Here is a 17,217-nt window from a genome sequence, read left to right on the forward strand (position 1 = left end):
TTTTTGGATGCGAAAATTCAATTAATTGTACCTACATAATCTCTATAGCCTACTGTGTTAAAGCCCTATGAGTAACACTTCTTAAACTTTCGATTTGTTTTCGAATTTAACGTTTTATTTTTAGGAACGATGCAATTTCTAAAAACGGTGACTCAAATGAGACCGAAAATTCGAGAGTGTCCCGGATGATATATTGGTATGAAGTGAGTGCCCAATTAGATAATTAACCCATTATTATATATAAAATCTAAATGAAAGATATTAAACTAGATATTAGTCATAAGTAAGCGAGGATTAGAATGTGATTCAACAAGCAATCGATATCTCATGTTTTTTATATTATAATTAATCTAATATGTTTTTCAAAAAAAAAATCACATGATTTTTCTTTTTTAATAACGTTAATAAGCTGCTTTTTTTTGTTAGCGGGGATCCTCGTACATATTGAATAACCAAATGAAATCTTCAGAATAAATTAATACAATTTAGGAGGTTTCAATGAAAGGACATCAATTCACATTTTTTGGATTTTCAAAGACAGAACGATATTGAGAGAGGTAAAGAATTTTCATTTTAGACCCTTCATGCAAGAATGATCGAACAAGGTTAGCATAAGTTTTCACCATCTGGCCGAGCAAGAATGAAAAGAATCAAATTTCTTAGATACTGTATAGATGTTACGTAGGAAGATTCATTATGCATCATGAAATCGTCAACATGAAGCGACAAGGAACAATACAGTCGACAAAAACTGATGGCCACATCAGTAACTAATGTAATAGCATCAGTATGCGGATAGTTGGTCAGTATCAAGTACTGTCAGTAGCTGGAGATTGAGTTTGATAGAGAATAGAAGAAGATTGATTCTATATAGCTTTTTTATAGGGAGATATTCTATCACGGATAATATACATAGAATTAGCTAAACATTGATAGAGATATCTTGTGATTGATAGACGTAGCTGTGTAGTATAAAAACACAGAGATTAAGTTTGCGAATAAGCGAATGCACACACGAGTAAAATCATTGTAACCTAGAAGCTCTTAAAAACAATTAGTTTCTTGAGAGAGTTTTGTAACATTCTTATAAATCAATAAGAGCTGAGTTGATTTGATTATTTGTTTGTTTGTTCTTATCATTCTGACATTCATAAACAATAGAGTAATTCCGCCTAGTCTATTGTATTAATTCTCGACTGACAACTGGTAGCAGAGTAAGCTGGTATTGTCAATCAGAAACGATCAAGAATGTCTACAACCAAACACGAATCAATCAAGATTCCAGTCATCACAAAGCTGATTATCCAACCTGAAAAGTAAAGATGATGTTGTATCTTGAAGCCGTGATCCTGACTTCATAGACAGGATTATTGATGGTCCCCATGTCCCAATGAAACCGGTTCCTCAAGATGGAACGACCCCTGAACATTATGTGGACAAACTGAAGGAAGAGATGACACGAGAAGAAATGCTTGAAGTTCCTCAGGATACAAAGGTAAAATCCATTCTTCACAATAGTTTTGATGTTGTCATGTCAAATCGAGTAAGTGCATGTAAAACCTCAAAAGATATATGGGATACGTTTGAGGTTTAATGTCAAGGAACTAAAGCAATCAAAAGAAATCGAAGAGCACTACTTATTCAGGATTATGAGAGGTAAGAGACATATGCTCACGAAGATCTCACAGACTCATATGATCGATTTCTTACATTATTAAATAACTTATCTCTTACTAGAAAAGAAAATGAAGCTGAAGACTCCAATACTAAGTTTCTCAGATCATTACTTGAGGAATGTGATACACAAACTGATAACTCCAGATCCTGTTCTAGCCCTTTCTCCACCATGCTCCGTCGTCTTGTGGTGTAGCTGCTGGATGGGTGCCTACAAAACAACGCCGGAGGGGGGTTTGGACCCCGAGGTGCCTCCGGCGTGAGAGTAATAGCGGGCTTAAAGGTAGTCGGACGGAAAATGAGCTATCCATCATTGTAGAGGGTGTGTGTATGGAGATTGTTGTATGTGGTTGCTTGTGTGTTTATGTTTGCTGAGTGTATATGTGTGTGAGAAATATGAGTGTGAAGGAGAAGAGAGAGTCCTTAAACCTCTTATCCTTGGTCTTTATATAGGCCAAGGATTAGGGTTTAAGGGTAGGAAACCTGAATCCTGGCCATACACCTGTATGTCTCGAATTCCCTACACGTGTCCCTCTGTCAGCGGTTGAACAGTAGTTTGGAATGTTTAGGAACTTGTCGTTTTCTTGATAGTAGTTGACCGTTCATGTTTTGTCCCTGTCACTTGGGGCTTCCATTCATCGTGTGCTGGTCCGGGGGAGGGGTGGATTGGTTGTGTCTGAGTCCGGGATCATCTCTCGGATCCGGGATCATCTCCTAGGTCCGGGATCATCTCCAGGTCATGTAGTGCTCGGGTCCGGATTCAGCCGATCTGGGGTCCAGATTAAGGCAATCCGGGTTATACCCTATCACAGACTTCTATCATTAGACATCAGTATGACCTGAACTCTATTTCTCTGGATGAAATCTATGGAATATTAAGAACTAATGATTTAGAGGTTCAACAAAGGAAAACCAGGAAAAAAATAGAGCAAATTCATTGGCACTGAAAGACAAAGAAAGAAAGACAAGGAGAATCTATACTGAAAAGCCTAGAAAGCAAGTTAGACCACAAGGATCAGATACTGATAACTTATCAGTTACTGATGACTCATCTGAAGAAAGTGCAAGATGGCTCTGATGAAGCAAATATGCACGAAATCATGGCATGCATAGACAAAGGTCTAAATTCAAAGAGAACTCTTCTGGATCGTCAAATGACAACAAATGAAGCAAAGTTGATTGGTCAAAAGTAAAGTGTTTTAACTGTGACAAGATAGGACACTTTGCACAAGACTTTAGAAAACCAAAAGCAGATGGAGGAATAGGATATGCACTCTTCATTTCAACCAAAGATTGGATGGAATCATCTTCTGATTCATAAGGAGAAGAAGTGAACGATGCTCTTGTGGCCAGCTTTGAAGGAACTCAAGCCACAACTGAATCCTCTACTGTCAAGGTACAAGAACCAATCTACCACTTTGATACTTATGATATATATAAGTTAAAATTCTTCCTAAGATCATTGCATATTAATTTTAAGACTCAAACACTAGAGAACACTAGACTAAGAAGTGAGATAGATGAATGTAAAAAAGAAGAATGACTTCTTAGAAAGTGAACTAATTGTGTTGAACAAATTGAAAAGTGACTGTAAAACTGCTAGGAACTCAGAATCCATTTTAGACTTAAATATGAGCAAATGAAAAAGGAATTAGCCACTGAAAAATAAAGGTTAAAAAACTGGGTTAGCACAGGGAAAAGATTATATGAAACTGTTTCTACAATATCAGGTTTAAAAGGTCTAGGATATAGGTTTGAAGAAAAAATTATATTAAGAAAATGGATCTTAAAGACATTTTTGTGAAAGCAAGTACTGATAAACCTGTTGAGATATCAAATATTGTTTCTACTAATCTTATTTACAATGAAAAAGTTACTTCTCATAAGAAAATCAAGAAATCGGAAAATGTGTTCATAAAGAAAACAAATGAGATCAAGAATGATGTCAAGAAGACACCTGCAGAGGCTCAAAAGAAGAAAACAGGTATGAACATTAGCTTGATGACAAAAGGTCAATCAAGAAGAAGCTAGGTGGGGTAACAGGAAGACCTGAACCTAGAGCAACTCCGAAAAGAAATAGGAATGACAAGCAAGGAACAGGCAAAGTAAATAACTATGAGTATATTATTTTTGCACCAAGGAAGAAATATTATAATTGTGGTGATTGTCATCATCGGCAAAAGGAGAGGTAGTTGTGAGAAAGCGGATTCAGCAAAAGGTATTTTTGTGAGTAGTGGTATAGGTATTTTTATGAGTAGTGATGAAATCACTTGATAAGAACATAGAGAATTCAGATTTTTTTTGACACAAATTGTCACAGGTTATATTCTTCTACTACTAGAAAATGAACACTTATCTTGGTTACTAAATGCTATAAAGGGCGAGAAAGATGTTCAAAATTCAAGAAGCAACTTGTAGAAGAAAGAACAAACTAAGAAGAAACTTAAACTATAAAATTCAAGAAGCTTATAGCAGAAGGAAGAAACTGTCAAGTGGAATTAAATTTTTGACTTTTTGAGTTCAAGTGGTTATCTCAAGTTCAAGTAACTCAAGGAAGCTGAAGACTGGTAATTCAAGAAACTATCAAGTGGTTTTTGCAATGTAATAATCAGAAAGGATGCTGAGAACTGGAATGAAGTTTTCAGAAAGAAGAGAAGGTTGAATTCAATCTAGAAAGAATTCAATTGGAAACTATAAAGAAGATGAAGAAAACAAGGCGGATATCAATCTTGGAATTAACAGGTATCAAGAACTCAAACTCATGATGATACAACTTACTTCACAAATTTTGAAGAAGCTTTTTGGCATCAATGAATCAGTAGAATTTATGCTTTATTTCACTAAGTATTAGGAAAATTCATTTATGTATTAGGAGATCATCACAATGAAGAGCCAAGGAATACGACAGTCGACAGAAACTAATGGCCGCATCGTAAACTGATGGAACCATATTAGTATGCAGATACTTGGTCTGTATCGAGTATCATCAGTATCTGGAGATCGAGTTTGATAAGAAAAGAAATAAGATTGTTAGGTCCAGATATGATTGTAGAAGGGGGGGGGTTGAATACAATCAGTACCAAATCGTCGCGGAAGTGAATCTGATTGAATATGATTTGTTAATCAGATTATAAATAATTAATATAACAATGTTTGACGTCGTTATATAATTAAAATGGTTCAGTTTTAATGTCCACTAAAGTTCGTAGAATAAATTCGACAGGGTATATTCTAGATTTAGTGATTAAAACAACCGGGTTATCAAAGCACAGAAAACTGTGGATATAACGATCAAGCAAGTTACGAACAACTTGAAAGCTTTACAAATGCTTTGATTACAAAGTGAATGAACACTAAAAATGAAGGATGCAATGCCATATTTATAGGCAAAGCATTTGTACTTGTAAGACAATTGAAAGACAAGACAATCTAGAAAGGAAAGACAATTTAAATGTCTTACAAAGCCATTTACATAGCAGAAAGACAATTTTAAAGCTAGCAAGACAATTTAGAGCTTCGGTAAGACAATTATAAGGCTAGTAAGACAATTCAGAACTTCGGTAAGACAATTAAGGATTGTCTTGCTGTTCTTCATTCGGTCAGACAATCTTAGATTGTCTGGGAAGCCACAGACATTGTCTTGCAGACAATCACAAATTCTCGGTAGGACAATCCTCCTTTGTCTTGGCAGTGAAGCATTCGGTAAGACAAATTAAATGTCTTGCAGACTTTCTTAACCATTCGGTAAGACAAAGAGTTTGTCTTGGCAGTTGTCTTCACCTTCGGTAAGACAAACAATCTTTGTCTTGCAGACATTCAAAGAGATTCGGTAAGACAATTCCAATTGTCTTGCTGAGCTTGAGTAGGTGATTGAATGTAATATGTAGATTATATTAAATAGAAAATTATCCACTTAATTAATTTAATCATATAAATTCATAAATTAAATTAATTCGAGAGTGAATTAATTTAACAAATAAATTATATAATTAATTTAATTATTTGAGAAGTGAAATAATAATCTATTAAATATTTAATCACCCATTCATCAGTAGAATTGCTTCCCGTCTTCTTTAAACATTAATAACTCCGTCTTGATCAGTCGAACGAACGAACCACCAACTCTGCTTGACTTCAAATATTTAATTTGAATAACTGATACACAGATGTACTGTCTGGTTCATCTGTATCTAGTTAAATCAAATATTCTTTGTCAAATAAACATTAGGAAATTGATTTGTTCGTCGAGTCTTCGTCTTGTAAGTACTTCTTCATTAAATGGAATCTTCTGATAAAATAAAGTATAGAAACTTTATATCTTCTGAACTCCTGGACGTGCCACAAAAGATTATTTGTGCACTGAGGCTTGAACATATTAATGAACTTCTTTCAGTGGTGTGTAGCAGCATCCTGGAATTTATCTGACATATAATTCCCATAAATCATTTGACGTTCTTCGTACGGATTCCGTTGACTTGCTATTTACTGAGCTTTCTTATCTGAGTTGAGTTGTATCTCTTTAAATACAAATAGGCTGAACATATGCCTTTCAATCTCCCCCTATTTGTTTGTTAACATAACATGCAAATTTCCTAGAGGATAACTCAACTAACAGATAAGACAAAGATTTAAACAATGGAATGTAAATAGCAAAAGTTTATGGCTTGCATTAAACATTAAACCATGATCATAAATAGATTACAAAAGGATGTTCCTTGAACATATCTAACAAAATATCCTAATCAATCTATTCACTCAGAACGAGTGACTTCTCCTTCTTCAGCATCAGAATAGTGAATAATTGGAGTAGAAGGCTCATTCTGAGTAGGCTCTTCAGCTGCAGTGGATTCTCCACGCTTCTTTCTTTCACGAGCCAGAGCTAGCTGGTGAAGTACTTCCAGATCCACAGGGTCTTCATGAAAGTCAGATGGCTGAGATTTTGTTACACCCTTCATCCTCCGAAAGTATTGAGAAATGTTTCTTCGAGTGCAGTAGGATGAGATTACATCATCAGCATCAGACTTGGCTTTAGATGCGAAGCCCTTGGTCCTTAGTAAGGTGGATGCTAGAGCCAGACGTTTGGCAGGGTACTTTGGCAAAGCCTCTTCATTTAGATAGACAGTGCAGAGGTTTTCCAAGTGAACAAACTTGACACAGTATGGGTTCTTAACAACCTGAGGACTGTTGAAAACAGCACAATCCAGCAGTTTGTCACGAAGAAGTTCATTCAGGTTTGAGCAACGCTTGACTTTGTTGCGAAGTACCCAGAGCTCAGATACAGAGAATGATTTGAGAAATTCGACAGATAGTCTGAATGAACCATTCCTCTGTGTGTAGACAATCAGCTCCCACTCTTCTAGCAATCCCCTAACAGCAACAGTTACATATCCCAGTTCTAAGGCAAAGGCATGCATAAAAACATCCTCATCAGGGTTCACCTCTCGAAGATCATAGATCAGAGATAAGAACTTCCTATCATCGAAAGTTTCCCTTTGAGGTCCATTGAATATTCTTCTTGCAATGTCCCAGCCTTTTCCTTCTTTTCTTTTAATCTCAAGATTCTTCTGCTTGATCGCAGCATCATAGATTTTCTGTTTTTCAATCTTGATTTGTTCCTCTGTGATCAACTTGTCTTCCAGAAGTTTCTGATAATCACGAAGCTTACGCTTCCTCGCTTCATTTTCTGCTTTGAACTTCCTGACATTCTCCTCGTGTTCAGGATCAACAGGTTCTTCCTGAAACAAATAGCTTTCATCAAATTTACCTTCTTCTTCAGCCTGACGATAGGTAGCATCGAATACGTCATCATCATCCATGTCTTTGGGATAATCATCATAATTGTGCCACTTGCTCTTTCTCCACCCTTGTCACTCCTGTCAGCATCATCCTTATTACTCCTATCACCAGCATCAGCATTGCTGTGATCATCTTTGTCCTTATCTTCCTTATCCTTCTCCCCCTTAGTTGAGGGATCCTCTGGAGTAGACTGAGCTGTTGACGGATTAAGCTTTAAGTGATGAACAACTTGAGCCAGAGTTTGCTCCAAGTTTCCAAGCTTTGTCAGACAGAGCTCCTGAGATTGATCAAACTTGTCCATCCTAGAGTGAATACCCTTGACATGAGCATCTAATTCCTGTTTGAGAGAAGAATATGAAGGATCAACAACCTTTTCCTGTAGAGTCACCAACTCTCCACTTCTGAATCTGGCATTCTCAGCATTCAACCTTGAAATCTCAGCTTTCAGAGCAGCCAATTGTTCCTGTAACAGATCAGTGTTGGTGTGTGCACTCACCTCACGAACACTCAAAGATTTATCACTATCCTCTCGTGCATGTGTTTCGCTCGGTGTTTGCCTGATTTCACTCGTGTTTGTCACACCGTCACCAGTACCTGTATAGACAACCATAGTACCATAAGATGGAACTGTAGGTTGTGAAGGAACAAATTGTCCTTCAGATGCCTGTGAAGGCTGATGTACTTGCAGGTTGCCAAGTATAGCCTGATCCAAAAAGAAAGAGTGATCAGAAAGTTTTTCATATGACAATTTTTGAATATTTGTGCTCTCTCTAAGTGAAGAATCAAAAGACAAAGGTTCAACTAGCGTGAGTGCTAGTTGCGTGCTTGACTCTTTACAGGATACCGCGGTCGGACGGCCAATTTCAATAAATGCATTCTGTGGAGAGAATGAATCTAGAGACTGTATATTTACCATGTCAGTGTCCAAATCCTTTTGGGAGGAAATGGATGTGGCTGCAGTTGTCTCCGGTTCTGCCACCCTTTTCTTCTTATGAGACAGAGCTGCGGGTTCTCTCAGAATTGCACTACCACTCCGTTTCCGGGCTACCTTTCGAACAACTGGTGTTTGAGTAGTGTTGGTTGATGTGTTTGACGAAGAATCAGTTGTTGAAATGAAAACGTCAGCTTGGTTATGAACCTGGGTGTTTACAGGTTCAATGCTGGGAGTCTGGAAATCAAATCCAATATCACAATCAAAATCTGCAATATCAATATTAAAGGTATCAGTGAGATTAGAAAGTACCTGAGCTACCTGTAAATCTGTCCTGAAGTCCTGTAGCTCTGGATTGATAGCAGAATCAGCAGGCAGAGGCTGAGAGGTGGATTGTGGTGGAGGAATGGTATGTGGATGTGTAGGTGAAGGTATTGGTTCAGATTGAGATGGAAGGATGGAGGCTTGTTGGTCTGGGAAGAAGTTATAATGTGGAGGGGATTGGTGTTGAGATTGTTGAGGAGAGTGGTATGATGTTTGGTGAGGTGATTGATGTGGTGAATTGTAAGGAGGGTTGTAGGGAGAGTAATGTGAGGATTGGCTGGACGACTGATAGTCTTGTAGGAGTTGAAGTGGTTGAGGGTTGTGTGGAGGTGATTGTTGTTGCGGTTGTTCTTGTGGTTGAGCTTGTTGTTGTTGTTGTGGTTGATATTGTTGTTGTTGTAGTGGTTCTGGAACTTGTACAGGCTGAAAAGGAACACTGAATTGCTCGAGCATGAATGGAGTCACCACCAGTGGTACATTGTCATGCTTTTTCTTGTTGACCAGCCTAGTTTGGATCTTGGCACAAGTCCTCTGAATAGGAACAACAGGAGAATCGACGTACATGTGCCTATCATCATCATTCATCTTATCATTCATAAACAACATCAGGAATCTGGGGTAGAAGCATTCAACTTTCTCATTCCTCTGAATTGATCTCTGTGTAACAGACCCCATCTTTCTGATAATTTCCCTTAGCAATATCTTCCCAAAGTTGATCCGACGGTTATAAGCTATGCTGAATCCAAAGATCTGCAGCATCGAAGATATATTGCCAAAATTCTTTCGATTAGTGGGAGCAAACACCTTGGCAAGGGTGTCAAAGAATACATCCCATTCAGCTTTCAGATTTCCTTTTGACATCTTCGGGAGAAAAATCTGCCCTTGATAGTGAATATCTTGAAAGAATTGTCTTAGCTCGTCATCAGTTGGATCTGGCTCAAAATTGTCCCTTGGGAAACCTAGGATCCTGTTGACATCATCAACAGTGATGACAATCCTCTTCCGGTTAGGTAGATCCCCTATTATCTTGTAGTTCTCCAGGATCGTAGAGTTGACAGCATTTGAGTAGAAGTCAAACAAGGGTTGCAGCTTGACTTCTATATCTGTAGTGAGTGCAGTACTGACTAAACTTTGTCTCGAAAGAAATCTGACCCAAGTACGGAATCTATCGGAGCAGTCATCAGGGTTAAGGCTAGCAAGGTAATTAGTCTCAGCAACCACGAATTCTCCGGCCATTTTTAATAATTAAAAATTGAATTAAGCGAGAACTTTTCAAATTAAATGTGAATTCTCAAATGTCTCGCAAATTTCAACTAATAATTAAAAGTGATTAATTAATTAATAATTCGAAATATTAAAATATTATCGAATTAAAATTTAATTAACTTAAATGGCACTCAACAATTAAACTCCACAAGCTAGAATTCCAAACACGGCCTAAAGTCCCAAATAATTCAGATTAGCCAAACGCGCCCTTAATATCAAACACCCAACTTCCACTATCTCCAAACCAAACACAGCCTTAATGCAAAAACCCCCAAATTCAAAAACCAAGAACCCTAAATTCAAACACAAGCAAATCGGCAAAAACTACAGTACTGATGGCACACGCAGATAATCAATCCAATCCAAGCTTCGAAAACAGCCAAAAACCCAAGCTAATCACAACCAAAAACGGGTTTAATTTTCGTGAAAAATCGGCAGAGTTTCGACTTAAATCCAGAGATTTAATCGAAACCAGCAAGCAAGAGCTTGAAGAACCGTAAAACAGCAAGTTTTCGTGGCGAAACTTGAAAACCTAGACCGATCGTGTATATATATATATGTATACGAGTTGGAGAAGATGAAGCTTTGGGCAAGACAATGTAAATTGTCTTGCTTGATTGTCTAATAGCGATTTATATACACAACAGTAAGACAAACGCGAGTTTAAGTCTCGGTAAGACAATTTGAGATTGTCTTGCCGAGATTTTAACGAAGCAGACAAAACAAGTGTCAGTAAGACAATTTCAATTGTCTTACTGATACAATCAGGCAGTAACAATGCATGCTCGGTAAGACAATCCAATTGTCTTGCCGAGTTGTTTGAAACATAACAGAAAAACCGGTTCAGCAAGACAATCTAATTGTCTTGCCGAGCTAATCAGTAGACAAATCAATTGTCTAACGAAACAAATAATAATAATATGATTTTTGATTAACTTAAAAGATAAAACTTTTTGCAATTAAAATCAAAAATCTATAATAAAAACAATACTATAAATTACACAAATATTTTGTAAATTTCAACTTTAATTAAATATAAATACTTATGACTTTAACTTTAATTCAAAAAGATGAATTAACTTAAAATCAAATATTTATGCTTAATTAATTTTGAAAAATACAAAATAATTACGAATAATTATCTAAATGCTTAGGGAATAGTACAGGGGAGTGTATGAGCACTTAGAAAATTTACAGACTAATATACAAACATGCATAATTACTCAGAATATTATCAGATAACATACAGAAAATCATATAGAATCTAATAAAATAGATATAATTATACAGAAAATTCACAAAAATATACAAAAACATATAATGCATGTGAAAAACATATACAAGAGAACTATGTCATATTTAACATCCCTAACTCACAAACCAGCTTAGAGAAAGTGGATTCATCCAGTGGTTTAGTGAAGATGTCAGCAATTTGCTCAGTCGTGGGTACAAAATGTAACACCACTGTACCATTCATGACATGTTCTCGTATGAAATGATACCTGATATCAATGTGCTTGGTTCTTGAATGTTGAACCGGATTGTTGGAAATGGCTATGGCACTTGTATTATCACAAAATATGGGAATTTTGTTTACTACAACACCATAATCATTCAGTTGGTTCTTGATCCACAAGATCTGAGCACAGCAGCTACCAGCAGCTATATACTCAGCTTCAGCAGTAGAAGTAGACACGGAGTGCTGCTTCTTGCTATACCAGGAAACCAACCGACGTCCTAGAAATTGACAGCTTCCAGACGTACTCTTCCTATCAATCCTGCATCCTGCATAATCAGAATCTGTATAGCCGGTTAAGTCAAAACCAGTATTCTTAGGGTACCAAATACCTAAACCAGGTGTACCCTTAAGATATCTAAAGATTCTTTTGACGGCTATAAGATGTGATTCCTTAGGATCAGCTTGGAACCTAGCACACAAACATGTTGCAAACATGATATCTGGTCTACTTGCAGTAAGATAAAGTAGAGAGCCAATCATACCTCGATAGCTTGTGATATCAACTTTCTTACCAGATTTATCCTGGTCAAGCTTTGTGGCAGTGGCCATGGGTGTCTTTGCCGGTGAAGAGTCTTCTAGATTGAACTTTCGAAGAAGATCTCTGACATACTTGGATTGGCAAATAAATATTCCATCATCCTTTTGGCTTACTTGAAGACCAAGGAAGTAGGACAGCTCACCCATCATACTCATCTCATAGTTACTCTGCATCAACTTAGCAAATCTCTTGCACAAGTTATCGTTAGTGGAACCAAATATAATGTCGTCAACATATATTTGTACAAATATCATATCCTTATCATGCAATTTGTAAAAGAGAGTTTTGTCTATGACACCTCTAGTAAAATTGTTTTCAATTAAAAACTCAGAGAGAGTGTCATACCATGTCCTTGGTGACTGCTTGAGTCCATAGACAGCTTTGAATAGGAAGTATACAAAATTAGCAAACTTTGGATTTTCAAAGCCAGGGGGCTGTTCCAGATATACTTCTTCTTCTAGCTTTCCATTCAGAAATGCACTTTTCACATCCATTTGATATACCTTGAAGTTGGAGTGTGCAGCAAATGCAAGAAATATTCTGATGGCTTCAAGACGAGCAACTGGAGCATAGGTTTCATCATAATCAATTCCTTCTTCTTGTGAATAACCTTTTGCCACCAGTCTGGCTTTGTTTCTTACAACAATGCCATCACCATCTAACTTGTTACGGAAGACCCATCTAGCTCCAATTGTAGATTTTCCTTTTGGTCTTGGAACTAGGGCCCAGACTTCTTGTCTCTCAAATTGATTGAGTTCTTCTTGCATGGCAAGAACCCAATCAGGATCAGCAAGTGCTTCTTCTATTTTCTTTGGTTCTAGTTGAGATAGAAATCCAGAAAATAAACATTCATTTGTCGTAGCACTTCTAGTCCTTACACCAACATCAGGATCACCAATAATTAGATCAAAAGGATGATCTCTGCTCCAAATCCTTTCCCTTGGAAGATGTGTCCTTGATGATTCAGCAGTATTATCATTAAGCTGAAATGTGTGACTAGTTGATCCATCAGCTCCCCCTGAGTTGTTGCCAGGTTGACTTGATGATCCACCACTGGCATCAGTGGAATCTCCAGCATTATTGCCATTTCCTCCACCATTGCCTGGATCATTATCATTGTTGTCATCTCCTGTTGCAACCTCAGGTGGAATATCATCATCTGAATCAGAGTCTGGATAGTTGTCAAACTTCAGAGACTCAGATGGATCAGCAGATTGTATACTTGGAAGTTTAGTGTCATCAAATGTAACATTGACACTAACTTTCACTGACAGAGCATCAATTATAAAAACTCTATAAGCATTATTTGTATAACCAACAAAAATTGCTTCAGAAGCCTTTGGCTCAAACTTGTTCAAGTTCTCTTCACCATCCTTGAGAACATAACACTTGGCTCCAAAGACATGAAGATGTTTGACATAAGGTTTCTTGTTGTTATACAGATGAAATGGAGTTTTCATATGATCCTTGTTGATCAAAGTTCTATTCTGGGTATAGCAGGCAGTAGACACAGCTTCAGCCCAAAAGTACAGAGGAAGCTTTGCTTCAGCAATCATAGTCCTTGCAGCTTCGATCAGTGTACGATTCTTTCTTTCGACGACTCCATTCTGCTGAGGAGTCCTTGGTGCTGAATACTGCCTTCTAATTCCCTTTTCAGAGTAAAAGTTGATTAGAGTTTGATTTTTAAACTCAGTTCCATTGTATGATCTTACAGCTTTTACAGGAACACCTTTTTCCAACTCAACCAACTTGATATGATCAATTACTGTCAGGGGTGTTTCATCCTTAGAAGCCAGGAAGTAAACCCAAGTAAATTTTGAGAAGTCATCCACAATAACCAAGGCATATCTTCCTCCATCAATGGATGCAACATTCACAGGGCCAAACAAATCCATATGCAACAAATGAAGTGGATCTGTAATGGTATTGATGGTTTTGCCTTTGTGAGATGCTCTCTTCGCTTTTCCTTTCTGACAAGCTTCACAAAGATCATCAGTTGAGAATTCCAGGGAAGGCAACCCTCTCACTAGATCTCTCTTGACTAGAGAGTTCATGGTTTTGAAGTTGAGGTGTGAGAGCTTCTTATGCCATAACCAACTATCTTCAGCTGACGCTTTGGCGTAGAAACAGTGAACTTCGTTTCCTGGTCCTGAAGACAAATCAGCTACGAATATATTGCCTTTCCTTATGCCACATAGTGAAGGACGCTTATCCTTGATATGTTTAATGATACATATCTCCTTTTCAAAATGAACATAATAACCTTTGTCACAGAATTGACTGACACTCAGGAGATTATGTTGAAGTCCTTCAACTATTGCAATATCTTCTATAATGATCCTTCCAATTTTGTACTTGCCATATCCCACAGTACGACCTTTGCTATTATCAGCAAAACTGACTGTAGGGCCAGCTCCTTCTCTTATGTCCTCCAGCAGGGATTTATTGCCAGTCATGTGCATTGACGCTCCACTGTCAAGCACCCAGGTAACACGAACAACTCCACTGGCACCCTGCAAAAGACAACTTGATTAGACAGTCTTTGGGACCCACACTTGATTGGGTCCGGCAGTCTTAAAGAACTGATTTCTATTAGGTAATACAACAAAGCCTCTTGGACTGATACTTGGTTCAGACTTGACTGAACTTACTTCCTTAACAACAGCCTTGTAAACCTTGGTTTTAGGCTTTGGAACATAAGTCTCCTTTCTAACATAAGAAGGACTAGCAGTCTTTGATCTAGCATGCTTATTGTTTGTGTGTTGTCTAGGTGATGTGTTTTCATTTTTAGCATGCAAATTTCTAAAATAAGCAGACATAGTATTGAAAGCACAAAGCATACAGTTATCAACACCACAACATTTATGACATGCATCAAAAACAGGAACAACAGGAGTATCAGTCACAATAATAGGAACATCAACAGATTCTACTCTACTATCGTTAACAGTTTTAAAATTCTCAGTAGAATGACATCTATTGTTTCTGTTCTTACTATTCACAAAGTTATTAGGCTTGTTGAACTTAGTTCTTTCAGAGTTGACACCTAAACCAGCTTTAGGCAACCTAACATTGCCTTTCACTTTAATTGGTTTCAGGTTTGTCAGAATCTCATCTCTCATCTCATTACTCTCTTTCATTTTAAGGTCTTCCTGTTTTAGTTCATATCTAATGACAACAGGAGTCTCTAAAAGAGGTTCAGCTTCTGAGGCTTTAAACAAAGGTTTAAGGGAATCTTTCAAAACAAAAGGAATCCCTCTCTCTTCAGCACTCTTCTTAAAAGGAGTAATGTTACTAGCCTTACCTACAGATTTGTTATAGTCAAAGCCTATTCCAACAGTTCTCTTGATCTCTTGTTTATCATTAAGTTCTTTGACTATCAAGGAGGCATCCTTAAAGGCTTTACATTTCACTTTCTCTTCGTCTAGCTGAAGTCTTAAAGCAATCTCACCTTTCTCTAGAACTTTGACTTTAGCACATTGTAATCCTAAGTCCATAGTCAATTGTTCTATTTTAGGTTTTAATACTTTCATCTCATTCATTTTATAAGCATGAATTTCTAAGACTAAAGTATCAATTTTAAGATTAGCAGCTTTCATCCTTTTAATAGCATCATCTCTTTCAAGTCCTAATTGCATAAACAGTTTAGGGCATGTAGGATCTACCTGAAAGCTTCCAGCAGGAGGAGGTGAAGATGATCCAGTAGTAGCCATGAAAGCAACATTCCCTAGCTGCTCCTCTTCATCACTATCTGTATCATCCCAGCTTTTGCCTTCTGCCAGATAAGATTTGCTTTTGAAACTTTGACTTCCAGAAGTACCATGATGCTTTCTAACCAGTGCATCATACTTCTGCTTCAGCTCATCATACGAATCTTTTCTTTTTCCTTGAACCTTGGGCTGTTTGCATTCAGTTGCAAAGTGTCCAGGTTCACCACAATTGAAGCATTTGAACTTGCTTCTGTCCACCATCCCAGTCTTGTATCCTCCTTTGCTTGTAGAAGATGAATAGCCTCCCTTCTGAAACTTACTAACAGTAGGTTTGTATTTATAGGAAGGGTTCTTCCGGAATCTCATGTTTCCAAACTTCTTGGCAAACAGTGATAGAGATTGATCTTCTAACTGTTCAAGCTCTTCCATTGTATAGAACTCTTCGTCACCACTGGTAGAAGCAGTCTGACCCATCTCAGGTACAACAAATTCCTGAGTAGTCTTAGAAGGAACAACAACATCCTTCTTCTTTTCTTCCAGTACAGGTGACTCAACAACTAGAGCTCTCGAATGGTTCTGTGTTTTACCCCAGCCATATCTCTGTTTACTCTGAACTTGCTCCAGTTCATAAGTTTTCAAAACTCCGTAGAGTCTTTCCAGAGAAATCTCATTCAGATCTCTGCTTTCCCTGATGGCAGTGATTCTGTGTTCCAGATGTTCAGGAAGGGTTAAGAGAAACTTCATGTTGACCTCTTTCTTGTCGTAGAATTTCCCATTCAGATTTAAATTATTTATCAAATTATTAAGTCTGATAAATACTTCTGAAATTCCTTCACCGGGATGGGAACCAAACTGTTCATACTGAGCCATCAGTATCTCTTTCTTGTTTTCCCTAACTTCCTCTGAGCCTTCATTGATAATCTCTAACGTATCCCAGATTTGCTTGGCGTTCTTACAATTTACAACAGCATTGTACATCACTGGATCTAGAGATTCAACCAAAATTAGTTGAAGAGCATCATCTAAATTCATCTGTTCACTCTCTTCATCTGTGTACTCAGAAAGTTCTTTCGGAATGATCTGATGAGGTATTAACACACCATCCTCTTCGTGTGCTGATATGACATTCATCGGAGTAGTAACACCTTTGTCTAAAATCCCGATGTATTTTCTGTTCGCAGTGCGGAGGAATAGGAACATGTGCCTCTTCCATAGGCCAAAGTGTTCCTTGCTGAACGGTGGGATTTTGATGCTACTGATCTTTTGTGTACTCATGTTTAAGGATTTGAAGTGAATAGTGTTTGGATGAGATTTGGATTTCTGAAAGAAAAATATTTTAAATCAAAATTAATTTTTGGAATTAAAATTAATTCGAATAAAAAATATTTGGACGTTACAGAGTGTGTATAGGATCTGATACGGAAAAATGGTATCAACCGCTCTGATGCCAATTGTTAGG

General features: G+C 37.4%; 1 protein-coding gene across 1 annotated transcript; it reads right to left on the reverse strand.

Moving 5' to 3' along the window:
- Positions 1-7,284: 7,284 nt before the first annotated feature.
- LOC135148415 (uncharacterized) lies at positions 7,285-11,076 on the reverse strand. The gene is made up of 2 exons (XM_064083595.1): positions 8,384-11,076; positions 7,285-8,173 (listed from the first exon to the last, which is right to left on the reverse strand). The coding sequence occupies exons 1-2, from the start codon at positions 9,959-9,961 to the stop codon at positions 7,298-7,300; spliced, it is 2,454 nt and encodes an 817-aa protein (XP_063939665.1). The 5' UTR covers positions 9,962-11,076; the 3' UTR covers positions 7,285-7,297.
- Positions 11,077-17,217: the final 6,141 nt, after the last annotated feature.

Source organism: Daucus carota, chromosome 8, assembly GCF_001625215.2.
Source record: "Daucus carota subsp. sativus chromosome 8, DH1 v3.0, whole genome shotgun sequence".
NCBI classification, from domain to species: Eukaryota; Viridiplantae; Streptophyta; class Magnoliopsida; order Apiales; family Apiaceae; genus Daucus; species Daucus carota.

Coding starts and splice junctions, on each gene's coding strand:
- LOC135148415 (XM_064083595.1), bottom strand. CDS start 9,961: ATGGCCGGAGAATTCGTGGTTGCTGAGACTAATTACCTTGCTAGCCTT. Junction 8,174..8,383: donor AGGATTTGGACACTGACATG/GTAAATATACAG, acceptor TTTTTGGATCAG/GCTATACTTGGCAACCTGCA.